Source organism: Haliotis rufescens, unplaced genomic scaffold (assembly GCF_023055435.1).
Source record: "Haliotis rufescens isolate VD_foot unplaced genomic scaffold, xgHalRufe1.0.p SCAF_15, whole genome shotgun sequence".
NCBI classification, from domain to species: domain Eukaryota; kingdom Metazoa; phylum Mollusca; class Gastropoda; order Lepetellida; family Haliotidae; genus Haliotis; species Haliotis rufescens.
In genome coordinates, this window is record NW_025963835.1 from 17,490,712 (window position 1) to 17,517,222 (window position 26,511).

Here is a 26,511-nt window from a genome sequence, read left to right on the forward strand (position 1 = left end):
TAATGCCGAGCGCCAGCCAGGGCAACAACAAGTGCCATCTTTTAACGTCTTTTGGTATGACGCGGCCGGGGATCGAACCCCGGATCTTCCGCTCTCCGGGAGGACGCTCTACCTCTAGACCACGGAGGCGGTCTACAACATATCAGAAAGATCTCCAATAGGACAAACAGTTGTTCAAATTAATTATGTGAAATACAATTCATTTATATTTCCCCGAAACAGTTTATTTTTCCGCATATACAGAGTAGACGACATCTGTGAGTGAAAATATGTTTAACACTATCGCCACACTTATCAAACACAGCAAGCCAAATACCCGCGTAACCTACATATACTTCATGTTATCACACACCTGTCCATATCTTTTACAGATCTTGTGATGCTCCAAACGGAAACCAAGTAGTGCGCATGTGTATGACGCGTGTACAGGGCCGGAGTTCAGTATACGCCCCACTCCTGTAGACATCAGTAAGAGGTTCAAGTTTGTATAACACAGAAGGTGAGGACAATTTATGCTGCAGCAACATCCCTAGGTGAGAGGCTTGTTGTTATTTAACGACATCCCTAGCACTATTCCAGCTATATGCTTCTTTGTTATTTAACGACATCCCCAGCACTATTCCAGCTATATGCTTGTTTGTTATCTTACGACACCATCAGCAGTATTCCAGCTATATGATTGTTTGTTGTTAAATGACTTCCCAAGCTATTCCAGCTACATGTTTTTTTGGTGTTTAACGACGCCCCCAGCACTATTCCAGACAATCACGCCGTCGGGGTACGTTGATACCCGATCACACAAATTACCGAACATGACGAACAGTCGCGAGCTTGGTAATAACTGGGACAACGAGCAGGGTAATAACTAGGACAACGAGCAGGGCGTGTAGCTGACAGACCACAGGTAATGACTGGGACAACGAGCAGGGTATGTAGCTGACAGACCATGTGTTTTAACTGGGACAACGAGCAGGGTATGTAGCTGACAGACTACGTGTAATAACTGGGACAACGAGCAGGCTATGAAGCTTACAGACCATGGGTAATAACTGGGACAACGAGCAGGGTATGTAGCTGACAGACCACGGGTAATAACTGGGACAACGAGCAGGGTAATAACTGGGACAACGAGCAGGATATGTAGCTGACAGACCACGGGTAATAACTGGGACAACGAGCAGGGTATGTAGCTCACAGACCACGGGTAATGACTAGGACAACGAGCAGGGTAATAACTGGGACAACGAGCAGGGTATGTAGCTGACAGACCACGTGTAATAACTAGGACAACGAGCAGGGTATGTAGCTGACAGACCACAGGTAATGACTGGGACAACGAGCAGGGTAATAACTGGGACAACGAGCAGGGTATGTAGCTGACAGACCACGGGTAGTAACTGGGACAACGAGCAGGGCATGTAGCTGACAGACCATGTGTTTTAACTGGGACAACGAGCAGGGCATGTAGCTGACAGACCACGTGTAATAACTGGGACAACGAGCAGGGTATGTAGTTGACAGACCACGGGTAATAACTGGGACAACGATTAATTTAACTTGTTCTCCTAACTCGGTAGATACTGCACCACCTTCCCCTGACACTAGCGATATGAAGCTGCTTATCACCTGTATCCAACAGGCACACGTTTATTGGTCTGTAAGAGGCCTTACTGTGCTGATATGTGACTACTTGTATCCGCGACACCCTCATGCATATGGTTTGATCGAAGTCCGATGTTTATATCTGACCTACTTGTCAATCATATGAGACACACATCATGTTAATTTGTCATACCGGGTGGTTCTGATGAAATTAGCTACTGCGCATGTGCAGATAAGGCGTAGGTTCGTGTCTGTGTCATGTATGTAGACGCCTCCTGAGTAGTTGGTGGCCCCACTTCAGTACCGCTCCTGGCTTCTGATTGGTCGATTTCTGTGATGACGTCACTTCCGGTTTCGGTTTGATCACGTGACTGCGCATGCGCAGAGGGCATTGTGGGTCATACGTGCGCATCCAAGATGGCGGCATTTTCGTTTCCGGGAGGCGGGGGAACATCCAAGATGGTGGCACGTCCGGTTCCGAGGGGGGCATCTTCCCATCCAAGAGGGCGGCATGGCGCCTCCAAGGCGTCGACGGCGGGAAGGCGGGAAGGCGGGAAGGTGGGAAGGCGGGAGGGCGGGAAGATGGGAAGGCGGGAGGAGGGAGGGCGGGAAGGCGGGAAGGAGGAAGGCGGGAGGGAGGAGGGGGAGGGTGTGGCAGGGTGTGTGTGTGTGTTTTTGTCGATTGCATGTGGAGATGATAGATCACTGAGACGAGCTTATACACAGTCGATGACCCAGCAACTTTGTTGCTAGGTTGACGTCACATCGGCAACGAAATTCAACAAATGACATCATCGGGTATTATGACGTGATTGTAAATTTTGAGGTGCTGGGTCACGTTCCCCAAGGCGATCGTATTGTAGCGCAAGGGCAGTCGTTCGTCTAAGTTACAGTATGTGAGTGGCGATCACCTTAGCGCTCAATCATGTTGTGGAACGGACGCCTGAATTCTAAAGGTGAATCAACATGCACAGACATGGACATGGTGTAGGAAGGCAGGAAGCGGTCAGATGTCGACCTTGTTTTCTTTTTGTTTTTCTCTGGGGTGTGCATGGCCATTTCCATCCTAAAAAAAAAAGAAGACAACACAACACTTATTTTTGTTCAACTTTTTTTAATCCCCCGCTCACATGAACCAACACAACAAAAGAAAAGCCACAGGATTAGGGACGTCCCTGTGATTTTTGTGAACATTAGGGTGATCACTAGGGTGTGAACGTATGTACATTCCTACCACGCAGTGAATGTATGTACACTCCTCAAACAGGAACGTTGACAGTCAGGTGATCGTAGGTTCAGTGAACAAGTGTCAGGTCAATAAGGGCAGAAAGGTTGGTTCTTTTGATGTAGGGTACGCGTCTGAGCACTCAGTCGAAAGGCAGGCATCTCATCCACAGGAACGGAGGTAGACACTTTGGTATGAAACCATGCTAATACCGTGGCATCATTCTTGGCAGTGTCCTTCAAGTCCAACGTATCTAACACTTGAATAAAAGTCGACCCAAACACGCGATAGGTCAGCATGTAGTGACAGTACACGCCACACAACGTGCTGTATCAATGTTGTAAGGGGTGTGTATTCCATCGTTGTTGAATCCGACCCATGCGATTCAAAGTCTCTTTAAACAGAGGTAATGAATACAGTTCATAGCTATCCACCATTTCCATGGATCCAGGAGCTGGACGATAGATGCTCACCCAGTGTGTGCCAGGTTGATCACTTGAATCTGTGTTGACCACGTAGGCTTTGGGGTAAAAGTGGTCATCCTGTTGCCATCCCAGCCTGGCAAAGTCATCTCTGGCCAGGGTGCCCCAGTAGATGGCATGAAGTGGTTCGTCATCAGCCACGAGGGCTTCTAAATCCAAGGTGCTCAACCCGAGTGGTTCATCCATGGTCCCTTGTAGGAGGGGGAAAAAGTGTGCCATGACCGTCTGTCGCTGCTATTTTTATACCATCATCGCATTCCGGAAACGATCTATTTCCAGAACATTTTCGTATTCCTCATAGCAGATGAGGGTGACTGGGTTCTCGAGAGCTTGTCCAAACTTGCCATTGTGTCGAGGATAGCTGATGCCTTCATCAGCGCCAAGGTCTGGTTTGAGATCCACCACCCACAAGGTGTAACCTTGAGCAAAGGCCTTGACAGACACCTCACAGGTCTCAGGTCGCCACAGCTGTCCCGTGTTTCGGAACAGATTCATGTAGATTTGTTTCAAATTGGCACTGTTGTTGCTGAAGTCGCTTTTCATTTCCATCCCATGGACTTCCTGGCCATTGAGTTTCAGCTTTATCATGGTGACATGGTTGTGTTTGAAGTTGTATGGATTCTTCTCTTTGCTTCCTACATAGGCACTATTGTCCACCAGTCCCAGGACCACGTGTTTTGGTAATTGGCCACCGATGAGCTGATCCTTGTGAAAGTCTCTACTGCCTGTGGGGATGTCATGGGCTGTCACTTGCACACGTGAAAGGGGATACTTGGCAGTCACCCCTGCGTTCAGACTGGACACATGTGTTTCTCGGACAGCAGGATCGATGTTGAGTTGACGAACATAAAATTCGGCTTTCGGCAGGGCCAGTTTGTAGACACCATCAGCAGCACACATGAAGAAGAACTCATCAGGACTTCGTAGCAATTCCAGTTTCATTGGGACACCATCCAACAGATAGCGTTCTTGAAGAAACAGGTCACAGTGTAGACGTCCTGTCAGTTCCACTTCTTTGCAGGGCACGATAAGATCGTGTCACGTTCTGACACCTGTGTTTCTTGCATCCGCATTTGCATCAGGATAGAAGACATCCATTTTACCAGCACTATCGGTGAACCATCCAGGAAATTGAAGGTTAGATGTTTTGGCTCTTGTACCATAACTCAGAAGGGTTTCCAAGTAGGCTCTGTAAGGGTAAGTGTCCATGGAGGGCGTGATCTCCAACTGATTGTGTACCACTTGCAGCCGCACTTCGTGAAACAGGTAATGCATCACGTTGTTGACTGTCGATACAGGGTTATCCCCCACCGTGGTATCTGTGCCATCTTCTTTCGTGACGCGTAGACATACTCTCAGGTAGCACTGTTTCAAATCAATGTAAGCATTCATGGGATTGGAAATGTTAAACTGGAGCAGTCCTGCCACAGAGGGTGGCGCCAAGGGACTTGCACAGAGGTGGACACAGGGGGTACAGTAAAGAGACTGGGCCTTTGAACATTCGCAAGCATCTCAGCGCATCATGATGATGGATGTTCCTCCCTTTCTCTGCCTTGAAGGACGTCTGGTCAGATTGAAAGTCTGATGAGGACTGACCTTTAAACCATTTTTCATTTCCTTTTACGCTGTTTCTGGTTGCTGGTGGTGGTGGTTGGGACGACCTTACATGTTTTAGGTGGTCTTGGCTCCTCACGTTCCTCCAAGGCATCCATCAGGGCAGCTGTTCCACGATGTTTCAGACTCTCTGAACATTTGCGTTTGCCTGCCACCACATCACTCACCAACCCTGGTAGGATCTTTTTACCCATCTTGAGCACCGATGTTCCAGCAGATTTAAGGAAAGGCAACACCATCTTCAAGATACCACCGAGACCACTGCCGCATTGAAGATACCATCCTTTGTATACTTTGATGCCACTCCCACGCTGGCCGAACTGTCCTCGATAAAACTTGTGTGCCAACGCGTGTCCCAACATGTTGCTTCTGCGTTAGTGGCGGTGTCTGAAGCGAAGTGTCATGATGGCTTCCTCGATTTGAAATGGCAATGGGCGCCCTGTTTTGTCCATGATATAGAGTTTAATACCATCAAAGGAACCATGCCGCAGTCCGAGGTAGCGAATGTGCTATCACCACACTATCTTGCATCATCTTCTTTGACACAGGTACATGGATCAGCAATGGGGCCATCATATTGCCCACAATTTGATCTTCGAACAGGTTGGTGTAAATGTACACAGTATCAAATCCTGACAGGCGATTCGCTTTTGTATCACCTGTGATTTGTTTAAATTCACCTCCCCCCACTGTCATGGGTTGAGCCCCCACTTGGTGCTGGGATAATTCACTCAAGGGAACAGCAGTCTCTGTGTAGCTTTTGTATTCCTCATCATCGAGGATCGGTAGTTGAACAAATTCTCGAGAGTGGACTTGGTAAGATCACTTCTGTGGCATAGAGTACCGTGGCATTGACTAGAGGGGCTTGGAATCGCACCTTTCCATCTTCAAGCATGTCAAATCGAAGACTATCTTGGGGATACTTGACATCAATGGCAAATCGTCTGCCATCACTATGGATTTTGTCTGAGGACTGTTCTTTCAAGACACCCGTAATATGCTCCTGAATCAAAGTGTTGAGGGATTTCACCTATCTTCAGATGAATAGACTTCTTGCTTACGTAATTGACGACAGCATGGGTACAGTGGCCGATGCTCTTTCATACACATGGGTGTCTTTTTTCAGTGAGAGGTTCAGAGCAAACCAGTCGAAGGGTGGGGCGACATTGTACCATGTTATTTGAAAGTGAATTTTGCTGATGCCAACCTCCCACTGTTGGCGGTCCAGATGCGGAGGATAAGGCAACTTGATTTCATACGCATTGACTCTGTTGTTTGGATAGATGTCCATGGAGGCATCACTGGTCAGGGTCATGTAAAAGTCTTGTTTCGAAAAAAAGACGGCAGCCATGACGTCGTGAGCTAGGGTAGAAAACTCTTAGTGGATGAGCTATCAAGTTGAAGTTTTCTGGCGGTTGGGGTCGTGGGGATGTCTGGTGAGGTCAAGGTGGGTAGTGGAAGTATGTATCCCAATCAACTGGAGAGCAGGGCTGTCCACAGCTGTTTCTCTCTGTGATCCAAGGCCAACTGTACCATGCTCATGATGATCACACCATATATCACCCAGTTGGGGAGATAACATTTTTCAAAGGTGCCTTTGGTTTTGTTCACACATATACGAGTGCCCGGCAGTAAAAGAGAGGGGGGTCTTGTCTTGGGGGACGACAGTCTTTTGGGTGTTGTTTGGGTTGTAGTGGTTGTAGTGGTAGTGGTTTGATGGTGCTGTGACCTCTGCATCAACATGTCCATCTCTTCCAAATTTTGGAGACATTTCTTTTCCAAGAGAGGGGTGTGAAGTGTCTGACAATGACGTTGTTTGGTGGCCTGTAGACTTTGCCATGTGTCTTAAGGCACCAACACCATCTTGTTTGCGTACTTCATGGTGGCACACCACACACTGATCCCAACCAACCTTTCTGGTGTCAGACCATTTATTACTTTCCTCCAAACAAAGAGGCTAGGGCAGAACCAATAAGAGGAATGAGTTCTCCTAATTATCCTCCTCCATGTTGAAGAAGTTTACGTTTCTTGCTTAGAGGTACTTGTTTTTTCATGAGCGTGTTCAAGACTTTACCGTGTCGTTGCAAGTTTTGACGTTGAGTCGTGGTCATGGGAATATTGCCTGCATACAAGTTCACCACACATTCACAAAGGGCAAGGATGAGATCAGTTGGAGCATGTTTAAGAATGACTTTGCGCATCACTGAAGCGGCAGCACACAAATGACATAGAGCTTCTCTCTTTTATCAGGCAGTGGCCGGAGGGAGTGGCAACTGTTGATCTGCCTTCTTGGACTTTCTTTGGGTCTGCATGTGCTCCAATCGTCTCAGAGGCATCTAATCTGCAGCTTCTCTCTTTTATCAGGCAGTGGCAGGAGGGAGTTGCAACTGTTGATCTGCCTTCTTGGACTTTCTTTGGGTCTGCATGTGCTCCAATCGTCTGAGAACATCAGCTTGATACGCTTTCGTGAGATTTTCATGAGCCTTTACTTTTGGCTTAGAAGTTGTCGTTGTTGTTGTTGTTGTTGTAAGTCGGTGGCGCCTGGTGTTACCCTGTTTGAGGAGTGGTGCTTGAAGATAATGTTGCCATTGCAACAGAATGTATGTCAAGACCCCTGCCAGTGTTCCACTACCGCTGCACTGCATCAGGTAGCCAAGACGTTCATCCATAGGCAGACGTGGATCGACAATTTTAGTCAGGGTATCATTATGTCTCTGCAACCCGTCTTATGTTGAGCTTTCAATGGGATGTGTCCTGCTCTCAGGTTCCGCACGACAATCGCAAACCACTGCAAAAGTCGCATCCCATGTCGGAAAAATAGACGTTCTCTTGTCTTTTTTCATGGGGACTTCTGTTGCTGCAGACGTTGAAAGCGTTGAAGATCGAGTGGTCGCGAGGGTGGCAAGGGTGTTGATGAGGAAGGGCGTTGTTGTTCCTGACGATGCATGTTCATGGGTACCATCGAAGAGTAAGACGGGACTGGCGGGGACTTCTGCTGCTGCTGCTGCTGCAGAGGTTGAAAGCGTTGAAGATCGTGTGGTGGTGAGGGTGGTGATGATGTTGAAGGACGTGGTGGTGACTGCTGCTGACGATGCATGTTCACGGGTACCAAGTGAGACGATCCTGGTGGTGAAGGAGTCTTGTGAAATGCAGAGGACACAAGTCCCTGTAGCGATGAGGGGAAGACCATACTGGCATAGATATCATTCATCATCTCTTGGTCTTTATTCTTTCCCTTTGTAGGATGAACCTGTTTCCGTCTTTGCCCCATGATGACTGTGACTCAACTGAAGGAAAGTCAGTGGGTTCACCTGCTTTTATGAAAGTCTCTACATCTCATAGGTTCGGCACATACACGAGGGGCATCTCGGATCTCGAAAACAGGCGGATATCAAGTCCAAGAACAGGTAAGTGTAAGTCTCTCGCGTGGCGTCTTCATAGGCTTCACGCAGAAAAGGAACTTTGCCTGGAAACACCTGGCGAGCCAGACTGTCGATCTGCGATGCATCTCTTGGGTTTTTAAAGAGGACCATGTAGTGAGCATTCAGACTGATGGTGCGATGTTGCGACCATTTGGCAAACAAGTTCTGAGTGAGGTACAGCACGGATGTGTTTCGGCGATGACTTTTCTTGGTGAACAATCACAGCACTTCTGTTTCTTCTTCTTTTATATTGTAACCAAGCAAGTCATCGATGACCAACCAATGCGGGGCCACCCTTTTTTCTGGCAAGGCAAGATCCGCTTCTTTCATGCTCTGCACAAACTCAAGAGCGACCCCTAAGTGGTCTGCCATCTCTTCCAACTCATGATAAAGCGGTTGCCATTCGCTGTACAGCCACATGATGCGATGGGGTGGCGTATCCAACACCTTGGGGCGATGCATCTGCTCCATACATGATTTCACAAAGGAACTTTTTCCTGATCCTGTGGGTCCCGCAATGAACATTGTAAAAGGATGGGGTAGGGTCAAAGGGGAGGTCATGACCTCTTCATCACCATCATCACCACGTGACGCCACGCTGTGTTCTGGCTGACTGACACCAGGCAACTGATCCTTTCAAGCATGACTTTTTTTTTTTCTCTTCTTTTCTTTTCCACACACACACACACACACACACACACACACACACACACACACACACACACACACACACACGGAATGGACCCATCAGCGCGATGCATTTGGACCAATCAGGAAACAGGGTGTCAGTGCCTCACCTATAAAAAGAGCGAAGCCATGCATCACACCATCACAATCCTAGCACTGAAGGAGAGATCAACCATGTCGTCTCGATACAGCTGTATGAAGTGCCAGACCAACAGTCAACAATGTCCGTGGATGAGTAAAGTCTATTCTTGGACAATAGTGGCCTACCCACCTGGTGAATCGGAGACGATCCTATCGCAGAGCCCACATTGGTTTAAGAACAAGTCTGAGGCTATTGCAGCATTACAACAAGCTATACAACATGGAGTTCATGTCCCCGATTGTTGGGGTGGTCCGTATTATTATCTAGTATCGAGATCAAGGAAAGGTCGTATTATCATCTAGTATCGAGATGAAGGAAAAGTAATGTAAAAACGATGTACAACATGGATACAGCACGTTGTGGATAGCTATGAACTGTATTCATTACCCCTGTTTAAAGAGACTTGAATCGCATGGGTCAGATTCAACAACGATGGAATACACACCCCTTACAACATGGATACAGCGTGTGGCGTGTACTGTCTCTACATGCTGACCTATCGCATGCGTGGGTGGACTTTTAATCAAGTTTTAGATACGTTGGACTTGAAGGACACTGCCAAAAATGATGCCACGGTATTAGCATGGTTTCATACCAAAGTGTCTACCTCCGTTCCTGTGGATGAGATGCCTGCCTTTCGACTGAGTGCTCAGACGCGTACCTTACATCAAAAGAACCAACCTTTCTGCCCTTATTGACCTCACACTTGTTCACTGAACCTGCGATCACCTGACTGTTCACGTTCCTGTTTGAGGAGTGTACATACATTCACTGCGTGGCAGGAATGTACATACGTTCACACCCTAGTGATCACCCTAATGTTCACAAAAATCACAGGGACGCCCCTAATCCTGTGGCTTTTCTTTTGTTGTGTTGGTTCATGTGAGCGGGGGATTAAAAAAAGTTGAACAAAAATAAGTGTTGTGTTGTCTTTATTTTTTTTTTAGGATGGAAATGGCCATGCACATCCCAGAGAAAAACAAAACCAAACAAGATTGACATCTGACAACTTCCTGCATTCCAACACCACGTCCATGTCTGTGCATGTCGATTCACCTTTAGAATTCAGGCGTCCCTTCCACAACATGATCGTAGCGCTAAAGGGATCGCCACTCACATACTGTAACTTAGACGAACGACTGTCATTGCACTACAATACGATCGCCTTGTGGAACGTGACCCTGCACCTCAAAGTTTACAATCACGTCATAATACCCGATGATGTCATTTTTTGAATTTTGTTGCAAGATCCTTCGCCGATGTGACGTCAATCTAGCAACAAAGTTGCTTTGTCGACCCGCCCTCCCTCTGAAGTGGGGCCACCAACTACACTGCTGTACAGCCCTCTCTTCTGTCATTTCTCGTGAAGTAAGAACGTTTATCAACCTGATGATAATTACTTGTCTCTGTTAAGGGATTAAGCAACGTTTGTTTTGTAGAATCATTACTCTTTGAATGGTGATTTAAAAGGTTGATATGAATCGCGAGTGAAATCCTGCTATGCGTCGCTGTGTTTTGATTAACATGATTTTTTGTCATGTTTTTGTAAAATTTAATAAATAGGATTGACTCTGTGTCTTTTTATCAGTTAACTGAAGTATGAATCAAATAATCGATGTGAAGATGTTTGTAAGAATCTGCTATGGATTCATACAGTTAGCACACGAGTATTTCTATTCATTCCTCAAAGACTCGAAACAAATATGCAGTCAACCTAAAGTACTTTAGTATGAAAATAATGTTTTATAGATAGATCATACGTTGTCTGTCAGAAACTACCACACTCATTCCTTGTAAATGTAACATACTGTGGTATTGCCGTTTTCTGGTAAATAAAACAATTAAAAACAAACCTTTTCTGCAAGAGAATGTTCTTGTGAGATAACGTGAACTGGAGCGAATATGTTGCAGATCAATTGTTAAAGTGAGTGAGTGAGTGAGTGAGTGAGTATGGTTTTATGCCACTTCCAGAAATATCAAGGCCGGGGACACTTAACATGACGCTTCACACCTTGGAATCGTTTTGTACGATGGTAACAAAGACCACAGTTAATGATCTGCCCATAAAACAAAGTTATCACAAAGTGGTCTTATTTGTTTTTTGTACCACAAGTGGAAACTGTTTTAAATAGGCCTCTTCTCCTACTTAAGTTACGCCAGTGAGACACGTCGCTGTGGTATTACAGAATAGTAAACATGTTAATTCGTCAGTCATTTTTCATTTTTTCGAAAATGTCACTCATGTATATTTTTAATCACCCAGGGCGGAACTAAGTTACAGTAAACTAGGGTGATAATGAACTCAAAGGGACTACTAAGTTTAGTTCGTTATAACTGTAGTTCGGTATAAGCATATATACAGCATAACTGCAGCAAATAGTCGGGACCAAAAAAGTAAGTTTGTTATATCCGTCAGTCAGTTCGTTATAAGCGTGTTCGTTATAACCGTAGTTTACTGTAATTACGGAAGAGTCTCCAGGAGGGAAGATGGAACCATTGCAAGACCAAGACCAAATTGATCGTGATGTTGGTCTACTTCTTTCAGATGTTTTAGTCGAAATAGATAAAGGCTTTTAAACAGGGATGACACCCCACTTCTTCATCTTCCACACAACACTACTATTGTAAGTTCTTGTTCGTGATGACACAACAGTATTGAAGAGAAGTTATTAATCTTTTTGATTGTGTGCGTACAACATTGTGTGTTGCATTGTTATCTATCTCTACATGATAGTAAACTACTTCAGCATTTGTTGTTTCAGGGCAACTGGAAATTACAGGTAATATCAGAAGGAATGTGACTCTATGAACGAGCATTGTATTAAGCGAGCCTTGGCGAGCTAAATACATAGTGTTTATTCCTAATACAGGATATTTACCATCCCCAAACACACAAGCGTGATAACCTCTTTATCATATAAATGACATTCTTCAATTCTGTGTTCGAAAGTCTCTTCCCATCTGGAATGTGCGCATTAATAGATATTACGTCAGAGGATAAGTGGTGTGTCACTCGGTCAGTGACAGTAGCCAATATAGTTCCAGCTGAAACCTGTTTCTTATACAGTGGCGTAACTACATATGTGCAAAACAACAATTACCTGCACAAATTGTTTTTACTACTTTCGCAGTAATCCGATAGTCCGATAGTGTAACTGCTCTTTATCAAAGGAAAGCTACTCTAACCCTTGTCTGTGAGATGTCACGGCCATAGTCAGACATTGACATTAGGTCTGCCCTATCATAAAGTTGCGAAGTACTGTCAGATGGACACACAGCAACAAAACGAAACAAGGTAATAATTCGAACAAATCCAACTGTTTTTATTTTGTGGAAAAGGTCCCAAGCCGCAGAGGTCTACAAGCACATCTATGGGAACTGATCCCGCTTATTGTCCTCGCTAAATTGCTTCGTAATTTCTATCACCAAAATTGCCCAGACTTGTAAAATGCTGTAGCAACGTCACAGTTAGACACCGATTTTCAGCATTTTAGACTGTTATTTTGATAGTGATAGCAATTATCCAAGTAGTTTCTCCAGGTTCACGATGGTTAATTTATACATGACACCGGCGACGGCATGTTTGTTTGTAAACACTGAAAGTAGTCCCTATTTGAACTTTGATATTTGCATCTCTTTTCGCATATGACCCCAACGGATATTGTTTTTATCCGTTGGCTTTATCCTGCCGAGAAACCTGTCCATTATATGATATATACTATCATTACAGTAGCATTTCATCTTATATTTCCAACAATGACAGCTGTGCTTGTGACCAGGAAGGAATGATTTCTTTGTTCCAGATCAGTGTCCAGTGTCCCAGACTAACATCTCTAATGCTTCCAATGTTTCTGTTTGGGATCTTGCACACAGAGGCTGTCTATCACAAGGTAAGAACATTGTGTTGTGGGTACTGGCAATAAATACTATATATTTGTAATATATTATTTTTCTTCTTCTAGTTTCTTGTTATCACAGTGTCATATATTACATCAACATGTCTTTCCCAAAACTTCTACCCGTGAAGATCCGGGTTAGAATAGGTCTTCAGCAACCCATGCTTGCCGTAACAGGCGACCATGCTTGTCGTAAAAGGCGACTAACGGGATCGGGTGGTCTGGCTTGCTGACTTGGTTGATGCATGTCACCAATCCCAATTGCGTGGATCGATGCTCATGATATCAATCACTGGATTGTCTGGTCCAGGCTCGATTAATTACAGACCGCCGTCATATAGCTGGAATATTGCTGAGTGCGGCGTTAAACAACAAATCAACCTCAAACTTCTTCAAGTAATACTTGTGTCTGACCCTGTCTCCATCAAGAATGTTTGAACGCTATCGCAGGTTTCCTGGTGTTTGATATCAGCACAGATTGTCAATTTTCTTTTCTTAATACCTCTTTGATAAGATGGTTTCTAATACTCTTTATTCATAGAATATATTTTGCTCGATACATGAATTTAATCGCAAGGCCAACAATAAGAACAATTTCTCATAAGAAGTATAGAATTACAGATAACATGATACAAAATTGTGAGAAAGAGGGAAGTTTAATTAATCCATCACTTTCTTTTCAGAAAGCCTCACATCACGGATAGACAATCTGAAGAAGGACTTTGTTCAAGTTCATGCTCTTGAAGTAGCAGAGGAGTTGCTGAAAAAGAACAGACATATTGCCATCAACGGAGCTCCAGGGGATGGGATAACCACCATTGCTTTAATGCTTTGTGATAAATATCTCAAGAAAAATCATAGCATATTGTTCGTAGAAAACGTTGACCTTTTTGGTGTTAACACGATAATCAAAAGGAACAATGACATGCTTGTTGTCTTTGACATCATTTTTGGCTCTGTTACATTACTGTCAAGTTTAGAAGCTATCCACAAAGTGTTCAGTGCCTTGGTTGAATCTGTGTGTGTCTTGAGTGTGTCACAACCAGATAAAGTTGCTTCAGGACAGACATTCAAGCTTCACTTTCTTTTCACATCACGAACCTACAACTGGAATGAGGGATGTTCTAGACTGCATCAGTTCAAAGGCAGTCTCTTCGATTCACAAGTCGTCATTGATTTGACAAAAACAGGCCTTACAGAAAAAGAAAAGGAATCCATTCTCACATCCTTTATGAGAGGATATCCACTGTTCGACATTTCTCAGGAGGATATGAAGGCTATTACACAGTAACAAAACAGCATGTTTGGATTCCCACTGACCAGTAGACTGTACGTCCATAACACAGTCTTCCAAACAGAGACACGAGACCTTGACAACATTGTCCGAGAACTCAGTAGCAGATCAGCAGCTCTTATTCTTCTCATCCTGTGTGGTGGGGAACTGGACCTTGTTTCCTTTCAACAAGGAACGAGAGGAGCCTACACCGCCCTGTTTCATGCTGTACAGGAGGTGGTGCCATCGTGTACTCCAACGGATATTGATAACGAAATCAGAAATTTCAATGGCTCCTACTGTAGAGTGGAGAATAATGCAGCTTCCTTCTCACATCCATCCATCTATGATGCGGCAGCATGTGCCCTTGGTAATATCAACCCTGTGTTGTTGTTAAAGCATTGCTCTATGAAATTTTTGTATGAAAGAGTAAGACAGGGTAAGCAGGATCAACAAGTGCCAACAATCACAGATGATGTCACAAACATGATGTACATCACGACTCACCTATACCCAATAGTAGTGACCAGGCTGGTGGAAGGCATACAACACGGATGTTTCAGATTGACACTCCCCCATCCTCTATTGAGGGACGCCCAATTTGCCTCCTTACTATATGAACAACTGGCTGATCACTTGCAACACATTGTTACACAGAAGGACGCTGATTCTGGTGAATGTTTCATTTATTATGTTTCACTGTCAGATAATGATTTACTATTTGCCCATTCCTTGGAAGTACTTGGTAGAAGGGAAAATATCCATGCTCTTTCAGTCGAGACTGTGACGTACCTCAATGATGCTTTATTAGCCTGTGTGCGAAGTAATAAGCCCCAACGTCTTGGACAAATAATATATATGCTTCAGGAAGGGCATATGTTTGATGTAAACTGGAGAAAGGGAGATAGAACCCTGTTGATGTTTGCTGCAGAGTCAGGGAATTTGGACGTGTTCAACGTATTGTTAAAGTGGAAAGCAGACATATTACTTACTGACTGGAAAGGATATACTTGTCTTCACCACGCTTGTAAATCAGGGAGCAAAGATGTCAGTATAGCTATTGTAAAGCTTTTTCCTGATTTGATTAATGTATTTGCCGAGAAAGGCCTGACAGCTGCCATGTTGTGTTGTTTGTCTGGTCAGAATGAAGTTCTGAAAGAACTTGTGCGGCAAGGAGCAAATCTCAGTCTCACTGACAAAAAAGGTAGAAACTGTCTTCATTTGGTTTGTGAAAGTGGACCCCTATCTACAGTGAAATATTTGATGTCTCTGAAAACAATTGATATCAAAAGTAAAGGAAGTTTTGGGCAGACACCGGTTATGTTGGCAGCAGAGAATGGACAGTTAGATATTTATAATCTTCTTGTATCAAAGGGTGCTGATCTGTCACTTACTGATGGTAACCACAATGATTGTCTGATGTTGGCTTGTATGGGAGGCAACAAGCATATTGTGAAACACCTCTTGCCTTTGAAACTGTTTGACATCAACAGGAGAGGAATGCTTTACCAGACCCCAGTTATGTTGGCAGCTGTGAGGGGACATGTTGAGGTTTATGATCTTCTTGTATCTGAGAGGGCGGATCTGTCACTTACTGATGATAACGGCTATGATTGTCTGATGTTGGCTTGTATGGGAGGTAGCATGACTATTGTGAAACGGCTCTTATCTGTGATAACATTTGACATCAATAGGAGAGGATGGCGTAACCAGACCCCAGTTATGTTGGCAGCACAGAGAGGACATGTTGAGGTTTATGATCTTCTTGTATCAGAGAAGGCGGATCTGTCATTTATCGATTTCCACTTATGTGATTGCCTGATGTTGGCATGTGAAGGGGGTAGCATGCCTATTGTGAAACACCTCTTATCCTCGATAACATTTGACATCAATAGGAGAGGATCGGTTAAACAGACCCCAGTAATGTTGGCAGCACAGAGAGGACATGTTGAGGTTTATGATCTTCTTGTATCAATGGGGGCTGATCTGTCACTTACTGATGAGGCCAACAATGATTGTCTGATGTACGCATGTGTTGGAGGTAGCACGCCTATTGTGAAACACCTATTATCCTTAAAAAATGCAGTTGACATCAATAGGAGAGGTTGGTTAAAAAGAACACCAGTCATGGTGGCAGCAGTGAGAGGACAAGTTGAGGATTATACTCTTCTTGTATCAGAGGGGGCGGATCTGTCACTCACTGATTGTAGCAACAAGGATTGTCTGATGTTGGCATGTGAGGGAGGGAGCATGCCTATTGTAAAACACCTATTATCCTTGAAAACAGTAGACATCCATAGGAGAGGGTGGATTAACCGGACACCAGTTATGGTGGCAGCAGAGAAAGGACATTTTGCTGTTTATAATCTTCTTGTATCAGAGGGGGCTGATCTGTCACTTTCTGATGATAACAACAATGATTGTCTGATGTTGGCATGTGAAGGAGGTAGCCTCCCAATTGTTAAACATCTCTTATCCTTGAAAACATTTGACATCAATAGGAGAGAATCGGTTAACTGGACACCAGTTAGGTTGGCATTATTGAGAGGACATGTTGATATGTATAATCTTCTTGTATCAGAGGGAGCCGATCTGTGACTTTCTGCATCACATGTCCCCTTTGGCAACTCTGCATAACTGTAGAGAAGAAAAAGAATTGTCTATAGTAATTACTGTGTAATTAGCAAGCTGCCATCTTCAATACATATATGCTACAGAGGCCCGTTACATACAGTCTCACATTAAGAATCATTATGGATAGAAAATATTGATAACTAGTTTGTTCTGCGGCTGCCCACGGTTCTCTTGTGCACACACAGGAGCTCCACAAGATTGGCTCATCTCTTAATAACCTACGGTAATGATTGAGTCATCCTAACTGTCTCACTGTCCAGCTTTGTTTAGCCTTATTTGAGACAAGGAAAACCATGCGGGGATAACTATCCAGACAAATACAGTCTCAAGATGATTCTCTTAGAAGATAATGACAATAAAAGCACCAAAACCCTTTCCATATTAAATAGCTAAAAGCAGAGTCGATTGCACGATTTCCGATTATATCATGAGCATGTGTTTATGAATCACTCTCAAATAGTGATGATACCAGGTGTTGCGAAAAGGTGAGCATAACCTGCTCCACTGGTGGAACCTGTCACAAACACATGACAACACAAGTCAAGTTCTTCAGGAAGTTGTCCCTTACTGATCCGCTCACTGATGATTACAAAAATGATTGTCTGATGCTGGCTTGTATGGGAGGTAGCATGCCTATTGTGAAACACCTCTTTTCCGTGAAATCATTTGACATCAATACGAGACAATAGTTCAACAAGTTATGTTGGCGGCACAGAGAGGACATATTGATGTTTATTATCTTCTTGTATCAGGGGATGCAGATCTTTGTCACTAACTGATTTGATGAACAAACATTGTCTTGACACCAGTTCTGTTGGCAGCAGTGAAACAACATGTTGATGTGTACAGTTTTCTTCTATCAGAGGGGTCAGATCTGTCACTTACTGATTTCTTCATTTAGAAGTTGGAGTACTAAGTAAGGAAAAGAATTTATGGATAAACAACTTCTTTATTACAATTAAGAGCGACGTTTCGGTGTAGGTTCTAACATTGTTATCAAGCAAGTGATATACAGATAGATATTGTTATACTGGAGTAGAGAAGCCTGTTATGTATATACAAGGGTAGTGATGACAATCATCAGTGAAGTCAGTAACATAAATAAAGGATGAAGCCAGTAACATAAACACCGGGATTTTGGCTGTTTGGGGTCTTTGATACCGGGGGTATGTAATAGCCTTGGTCACGTTTGATTTGCGACTGGGATCTTTTGATGTTGATGGCTTCTTGTAGTTTCCTGATCTTGAAGTCTTTGAGGTTGGTGGTGAGGGCTGTGACTCTCTCCCACTGAATGCTTAGGCTTGGGTTGTCACGTATGTGGTCTGATAGAGCTGATTTAGAGTCATATTTGGAGACTGAGCTTTGCTGTTCTTTTATTCGGGTTTTTGCGGGGCCTAGATGTTTCTCCTATGTAAGCTGTCCACCTTTGCTCAATTGTGAGAGTTGTGTTTGGATGCCGAGCAGTACAGACGTGTTTCCCTGGCTCTCGCGATTGAGAAGTTACATGACGTAACTGGGCTAAATGGTGCAGCGAACTGGTCATATCTCTATAATATAGACAAATCGCCCTGATTATGACATCTCTAACATCCCAAGGATTTACTCAACAACTGACTACCCCACCAATAACACTGGGAAATACACAGGACATGGACTAGTCAAGCCAGCTGAACATATCGGGATCTCAGAGTCAGGGCAGTTTTGATTCGAATAGTACTAGCTGGGTCAAGACATTGTTGGGTCAGATGCGTCACATGACTGGCATGGGACACTATGTACAGCAGAAAGTGCAGCGAGTAGACAGCATCGATGATAAACTCACAATTATTGATCGTAAACTGACCTCGCTTGAAAATAACCTGCAGCAGACCATCACAAGGGTAGGTAAACTTGAGTCTTGTGTCAAGAATTGTGTCTCAGCAAACCTAGAACTTAAATCTGAAAGCACTAAAGAACGAAAGCGGCTGACAGAGCATATATTGTTGTAATGTGCTAGAATCGGTAGTTGTTTTGCATTAAGTGTTTAAGAGGTCGCCTTCTGCCTGAGCAATTTGGCTGACCTATCCCTCTTTGGGACTCCTGTGTGTGAGTAGGGTACACATATCTATGTGAGTTTGGTATTCACATAATTTCTGTTTTTGTATTGATTGACTTCTATTTTCTTATATTGATATGATTTCATTTTTATCCTTGGCTGCTCTGTTTATATACGTTAGAGTAGCTGTTCATCTCTCGGAAATAGAGTTATTTTGGTCTTAGCTATTGCCTCTCTTGGCTTTGGGAGATCTGTGACAGATAGCGGATCTAACTGCAATTCTTGTTTTAACCTAGTCCGGGCTGGGGCATGGTCTTGACATTCTAGTAACACGTGAGCAAGGGTTTCAGCCTGGTTGCAAGATGAACAAACCTTGTCACAGTGCTTTTTGTGACCGAGTCTGAGGCGTGACATAGCAATTTCAATTGTCCTTTCATTTGAGTATTTGTTTGGTTTTTGTTGGACCTTGGGTTGAATTTTGTATAGCCATCTGCCGGTCTTACTTGCGTCCCATTGGGCTTGCCATCTCTCTGCCATGTTGGCTTTGATTTTACTTTTTATCTCTAGTTTACTAAAGAGAATAGGCTGTATATCCGCTTTGTCTAGAGCTAGCTTCGCCAGTGAGTCTGCTTTTTCATTTCCATGAATATCTATGTGAGAGGGTATCCAACACAGCTCCACCTGTTGCCCTTGGCCCGATAGTTTCGTATATTCGTATAGAATATTGTTGACTGTGTTTGGTCTGGAGTTTGAGTTTCTGCCACTGATGGCTTGAAGTCCACTTAGCCAGTCTGATAGGACGACTGCCTTTGCTTCCGGAAGTTCCAGTATGAGTGCATGATGAATTGCCTCCAATTCAGCCGTGAATACTGACTGACCATCAGGCAAGCGAACTGCATGTGCTTGGGGTTTGGAGCTGTGGATATGGATCCATAACCAACACTGTTGTTGATAGGATTCTTGGATCCATCAGTGTATATATGGGCCCAGCTGTCCCAGGTAGTTTGGATTTTAGTGATAGCCACTGATCGTTGTAGGATTGGGTTTTCTTTTTTAGTGACTTCTGATGTTAAAGCAGTGTCAACGTTGGGAGTTTTTAAAGTCCAGGGAGGGTGTAACCCTTTGTAGTGACTTTCTGGAGGCTGAATGTCATCACAATTGTGACTTCGAATGAGTTCACATACTAATATCCCAGATGGCTTTAGCGAGGGATTTTTAGAACTGGGGCTTCATCTCGAGTGTTTTTGTCTTGCCATATTTTTTTAACCAAAGGGTTATCGTCCCCAGAACGATAATATTGCCTGCTCTCTTCTTAGTTTCAATGGGAGTTCTCCCGTTTCTACTGGTTGTGCTTCTAGTGCCTGTGGCCAGCATTAGGGCTTTGTATTGTATTCTGTCTAGGCGCCTCAAGACAGTATTTGATGCTGAATGAAAGGCCTCACAACCAAAGTCAATTTTTGACCTGATAAGAGATTTGTAGAGGTCCAGCTGAGTGTCCCTAGATGTGCCCCAAGATGTGCCTGAAATTGCTCGTAAAACGTTCAGGTCTTTTTGACATATCTGTTTTTCCACATATTCTATATGTTTGCGCCAAGTGAGGTGTTGATCAAGGATCACCCCAAGAAATATTGCAGATTTTTCGAATTTGATAGGTTTGCCTTTTATGGAGACACGGGGTATCATAGCATCTTTCCCCCGGCGTTTGAATAGAACTCCAACAGTTTTTTTCACTTGAAATGGAAGAATCGGTAGGGATGTGGATGATATATCTTACAATGTAGACTCCCTGTACCAACAACAGGGGGATATGAAAGAGGCTGTAGTGGATCTCAAAGTGAGATTAATGAGAGACAACTTCCTATTTCATGGAATACCAGAAATGCTTGGCGAAGAGCCGAAAGATATCATAAAGGACTTCGTTAAGCGGGAGATGAAGTGTAACACAGAGATTAACCGTGTGAGGCTCATAGAATGGGACCACGAAATGAAAACAAGACCCCGTGTGACAGTGGATAAGTTCTCTAACTCTGATGAGAGATGGAACGTTCTAACCCGTGCGAAGATCCTCGAGGACACAAAGCTTGGCTTTAGTGAACAGTTCCCACCTGAAATTGTTGAACAGCGACGAGAGCTTCTCCCTTTGCTGAAAGAGGCTAAAAGCAGAGGACTAAAGGCAAGTCTAACTGTTGATAGACTGTTTATTAACAATAGAAGGTGTTTCCCTGGTGAGAATCCGTTCGAAGATTCGAGACAGTCTATGTGGTCACTCAGACCTTTGTATGTCAATGTTCTTGAACATTCCCGAGATAAACAACCATGCAAGATGCGTCAAATCGAAGAAGATCGTGACATAACACATATCTAGGCATACAATGAACGTAGGCCGAACACTGTAAATGCAAATGACAATGTAAATATTTCGCTAAATGTTGTGCATGAAGACCATTGTGATGTGTATGTTACAAATAACAATAATGTGTCACCCATCAACAAAAAAGGATGTGAATCTAATTGTGACGATATTCGTGCGCATGCACAGGATACACCAACAGAGCAACCTGTGTATGTGCCCTCGCCAACAGGCGCTTTCATATCACGTAACAGTGAGGGTTCTCATTTTAAACTGATTTACTTAAATGTGTGTGGTTTGAAATCGAGATTACTTATTCCTGAATTTACGAATTTTATTTCAAACTATGAAATGTTATGCTTTGTTGAAACAAAACTAGATGAATTTGATTGTATTGGCATTCCTGGATATGCAATGTTTTATGAACCTAGAATTACAAGTACTGGTAGAAAATCAGGCGGTATAGCCGTTGCTATGAAGCATGAATATGTACAGCATTTCCAAAGAAAAGCCGAATCCTCGGAATATGCTATATGGTTTCTCGCTTCCCATGAAATATTAGATGTATCCTGTAATGGAGATATTTATATTGGTATCTCATATATTCCACCAGAGGGTTCACCATATTACTCTGACGAAACATTTCCAAAACTACGTAATGAAAACTCGTGTAAATTATCAGTAGATTGTGATAATCATTGGTGACTTCAATGCAAGGATACGTACTTTGTCAGATTTTATTACAACTAACTCAAGCTCTATCAACGAAGATATATTCCCCAACGATTTTGTTGTCTATATGAATGATGTTGAAAGATTAAAATATGCTAATGTATTGTTAGAAAGGTCAAGTCAGGATGTTGGGATGCCAACCTCACATGGTTATAAGCTAGATGATTTTTGTAAAAACAATAATATATACATTGTTTATGGCCGAGTTGGACATGACAAAGGAGTTGGCAAAGTTACATGTAAAGGAGTAAGCTTGGTTGATAATGCTGTAGCGAGCGCTAATGTTTTCCCAACAATAGAAGATTTCGAGGTCCTGGATTTTGAACCATTGTTCTCAGATATCCACTCACCTATCACTGTAACACTAACAAAAAACTTCGATAAGCCTGTTACACCCCAAACGTTGAGAACAGAGAACGACACAAGCCCCCACCTTAGAAAATGGAATAGGACACTTGCTTCTGAATATGTCGACTCTATTGACAAAGAGGTTATACAATCCATTGAATCTGAGCTACTTTGTGCTGATAATGATAAGCTAACTGATGTTATAACAATGACAAAATAAGTGATGTGCTTCTTTGTACTGCTGGCAAAGTGTTTGGATTAGTTGAAAAGAGTAAGAGAAAATCAACACCCCACAAGCGCACTAAAATTTGGTTTGGTAAACAATGCAAATTCGCCCGTGGAAAATACTTTGTAGCCAAGAGATGTTTCAAACGTAGTCAAACATTCCAAAATATACAACGACTTTCAAATATGCATTTAAAAAAACTTCAAGACAAAGTATATAATGTTGATAGAAATGACCCCCATTTATTTTGGAAACTTCTTAAGCAAAGGCAGTCTGGCGATGAAAACCTACCAGATAGTGAAGCATTATTCAGCTTTTTTAAATCTTTAAATGAAGTTTCGGCAGATGACGATTTTGATATTGATAATCTACATAAAGTAAACATGGACGAAAGCACAATACTTAATGTAGCTATAACAAGAGGTGAAATTATAAACTGTGTGCAGAATTTAAAAAATAACAAAGCTGCTGGTCTTGATAATATAATTAACGAATACATTTCAAGCACAATTGATGTCTTCATAGATATTTAAATCAAACTTTTTAACATGGTTCTTGATACTGGTACATTCCCAGAAAAATGGTTAATAGATGTTACCAAACCCATTTTTAAGGGTAAAGGTGACCCACAAAACCCCGAAAATTACACACCTATCACCCTGCTAAGCTGTTTTGGTAAGCTTTTCACAGCAGTTTTAAATAACCGTTTACAAACATTCATCGAACAAACTCCATATTGTCCGAAGCTCAGGCAGGTTTCAGAAGGGTTATTCTACCAGTGATCACATCTTTGCTCTATATAACCTCATGGAATTATTAAAAGGTAGAAAAAAGAAATTATTTTGTGCATTTGTCGATTTTCAGAAAGCATTTGACACAGTTTGGCGATCAGGACTTTGGCAAAAACTATTACAACATAACATATCTGGAAACTGTTTTAACGTTATTTATAATATGTACCAGAATATCAAGTCATGTGTAATGGTTATTTAACAGGTTTCTTTTCATGTAAATCTGGAGTAAGACAAGGAGAAAACCTGTCGCCTGTCTTGTTTGCAATGTTTGCAAAATAGTCTTCAAAAGGCACAATGTATAGTATCATAAACAATGAGTGCCTAAATTTTGAATATCATTTAAACGTACTACGGCGAGTCTTACTTAAGTTTAGAACTTGTAATCATAATCTACGTCTTGAAACTGGGAGATGGAGAAAAATACCTTTAACCGAAAGGAAATGCCAACTTTGCAAATTATCTGACATAGGTGATGAATTTCATTATTTGTTTATTTGTCCATCTTTAGGAAACGAAAGAAAACATTTTTTTACACAGATTCTACTGCATTAAACCCAATATGCATTAAATGAATTTACTTTTCAATAATTCACGACTAGGAACATTGAGAAAACTGTCCAAATTCTGTAAAATCATCATGTCATTGATTAAACCTATCAAGTAACTCACATTTGCACATCTATTGCTACCATAGTAAATCTGTATTAATATGCATTCATGCTCGGCTAAGATGTTTTTGTATATATTCTATATTTATATGTATATGTATTATGTTGTTGAAAGAATTTTGTACCTCTGATGCCGCTGATAGCGGCCTGAGTGTAAATAAAGTTCAGTTCAGGGGATGTGGTACACTGCTCCTGATGGTTCTAGCTTGTGGCTGGATGTTGGTTTCCCCGTGGCCTTAATTGTGTTCTGAATGGTATGACTTCTCTTGAAAACTACATCAATGTTGGCCTGTTTCTTTAAGAGTCTCTGGATTTTGTAGGTAACTGTTCCAAAGTAGGAGAGGCTGATCACACAGGGTGCAGACTGTTGACGTGGGGATTTCTGAGATTTCTTGGTGATGTAAACTTGATCAAACAACTCTATTTTAAATCTTGATAGAAAGAGCTCCTTTGTAATTGACCAATGGGGTGGAGCTGTAGGAAAATTGCTCGACAAAAAGGTAAAATTGACTATTGGAAAGTTGAAGTCTGCCCTCTTTTCATACAGCCTTGCGGAGAGCGTTTTGTCACTCTGAACCTTTATAGGTCTAAATAAAAGGGACAAAACAGATGAAGTGGTCTCACTGGTCGCCTTTATTTCTAGTTCAGGTGCCAAATCAGGTAGAGGCTGAACATGGACGATTGCCGCACAAAACTCCTGCAGCGCCTACTGGTTAAAATTAGCGAACAAATGCGCATCAACATCATAACTTCTTTTTCTGACAATGATTAAGCACATCCAGTTCTACTTTATTGAGATAATGTCATGTTCAATCATAAAGTGTATCCTCCTGATTTTACAATCATGAAAATGAATAAATGTATAGTTTGATTTTCTTTAAATATCTAAAATTTTGGCTGTATGTACAAGCGAGGGTACGTTCCTCTGGCTGCACTGGTGTATCATCATACTCCGACATCGTGAATAAACATTCTTAATTTACAGGCAGCTGTTATCATTGTGTTTTATATAACCTTCAGATTTATAACGGCTTGAAGCACTTTAATGATACAATGTATTTATTACACGTGTTTCATAAAGGTACATGATTGAAACTTACCTGTTCTTTAATTCTGTTGGTGGATTTGACGCTGGCTTGGCAACAGTCCATGACCCACTGTGCCATTGCTGCCTGCTGTCCAGCACGACGTCAATACAACTGTTGCCATGTGGCCTTGATCCGGAAATAGATTGTCGGTGAACTCACGTCATTGTTGACAAGAATGATATCATAATTTGAATGGTTATTATATTAACACACATTAAACACATTTGCTTACGCTTTCCTCCAATCCTTCATTCATTCATTCGTTTATTTACTCAAATCATAGAGTTTGCTTTAGCTTTCACTAGTTTTGAGTAGAGCTGCATTGTAAAAGTGGTAATATCAGCCTCGTGAAAATTTCAGTATTTTGTCCTGAGTGTCCTTTGATGCGTGCGTGTGTGCGTGCGTACCCCACTCAGACAAAGTACACTGACTCTGAGCCGACCTGTCCTTGTTCAGCCCACTACTGCCGAAGCGCCACGCAGGGTAACAGCAAGTACCATCTTTTAATCTGTTTTGGTATGACGCTGCCGGGGATCGAACCCACGACCATTCTCTCTCCGGGCAGGTAGACGCTCGATCCACTAGGCCATGGAGACGGTCACATAATACCGTAGCGAGCCTATCATTAACACAGTGCACTGTTAAAAGTAGTTCTGTTAATGTAAATGACCTTAGCCTGGCCTGCCTTCGGGTGGGTTCCTAGGCAAAGCCATCAACAAATCTGTCTGAATCTGAAACACAAACGTCAACATGTGGTACTCGACCAGCTGTGTAATGATGACCACCAGGCCGGATGATGCCTACCAATCGTTTTGGTTTTGGTTTTTTCAACAAGTAAATGAAAGTCATCGGCCCGAAGTCTACCAGTGATGGAAATCATTGGTGAAGAGGCAAGACGTATTGCGTAACACTTTCTGGTTACAGTCATATCTGGAGAGAAAGAGACGGATCTATCCACAGCCATGTAGACTGAATATTGGTGACAGGCAGAATTGATACTGGTCACATGTCGACACTTGATACTGGTCACATGTAGACTTGATTGATACTGGGTATATGTAGACTTGATACTCGTGACATGTAGACTTGATACTGGGTATATGTAGACTTGATTGACTTGATACTGGGTATACGTAGACTTGAAACTGGGTATATGTAGACTTGATACTGGTCACATGTAGACTTGATACTGGTCAGATGTAGACTTGATACTGGATATATGTAGACTTGATACTGGTCACATGTAGACTTGATACTGGTCACACGTAGACTTTATACTGGTCACATGTAGAC

General features: G+C 42.7%; 2 protein-coding genes across 3 annotated transcripts; one reads left to right on the forward strand and one right to left on the reverse strand.

Annotated features, from left to right (window-relative positions):
- Positions 1-418: 418 nt before the first annotated feature.
- LOC124138677 (serine/threonine-protein phosphatase 6 regulatory ankyrin repeat subunit A-like) lies at positions 419-17,938 on the forward strand. Of its 2 annotated transcripts, none has more exons than XM_048396239.1 (3): positions 419-499; positions 12,978-13,064; positions 13,754-17,938. In XM_048396239.1, exon 3 carries the CDS (start codon positions 14,371-14,373, stop codon positions 16,939-16,941), a length of 2,571 nt encoding a protein of 856 aa, XP_048252196.1. In that variant the 5' UTR covers positions 419-499; positions 12,978-13,064; positions 13,754-14,370; the 3' UTR covers positions 16,942-17,938. The 2 variants fall into 2 exon arrangements, with proteins under 2 accessions (XP_048252196.1, XP_048252195.1); XM_048396238.1 differs by having other exon boundaries at positions 441-533.
- LOC125379937 (uncharacterized protein F54H12.2-like) lies at positions 3,550-5,285 on the reverse strand. Its single transcript, XM_048395835.1, has 2 exons — positions 4,934-5,285; positions 3,550-4,277 (listed from the first exon to the last, which is right to left on the reverse strand). Exons 1-2 carry the CDS (start codon positions 5,283-5,285, stop codon positions 3,550-3,552), a joined length of 1,080 nt encoding a protein of 359 aa, XP_048251792.1.
- Positions 17,939-26,511: the final 8,573 nt, after the last annotated feature.

Bases quoted from the DNA above. Each gene is read 5' to 3' on its own strand.
- LOC125379937 (XM_048395835.1), bottom strand. From the start codon at position 5,285: ATGTTGGGACACGCGTTGGCACACAAGTTTTATCGAGGACAGTTCGGC. The intron at 4,278-4,933 runs GTAAAAGGAAAT...TGTTTCTTCAAG, and splicing joins CACCAGCAACCAGAAACAGC to AACGCTATCTGTTGGATGGT.
- LOC124138677 (XM_048396239.1), top strand. From the start codon at position 14,371: ATGTTTGGATTCCCACTGACCAGTAGACTGTACGTCCATAACACAGTC.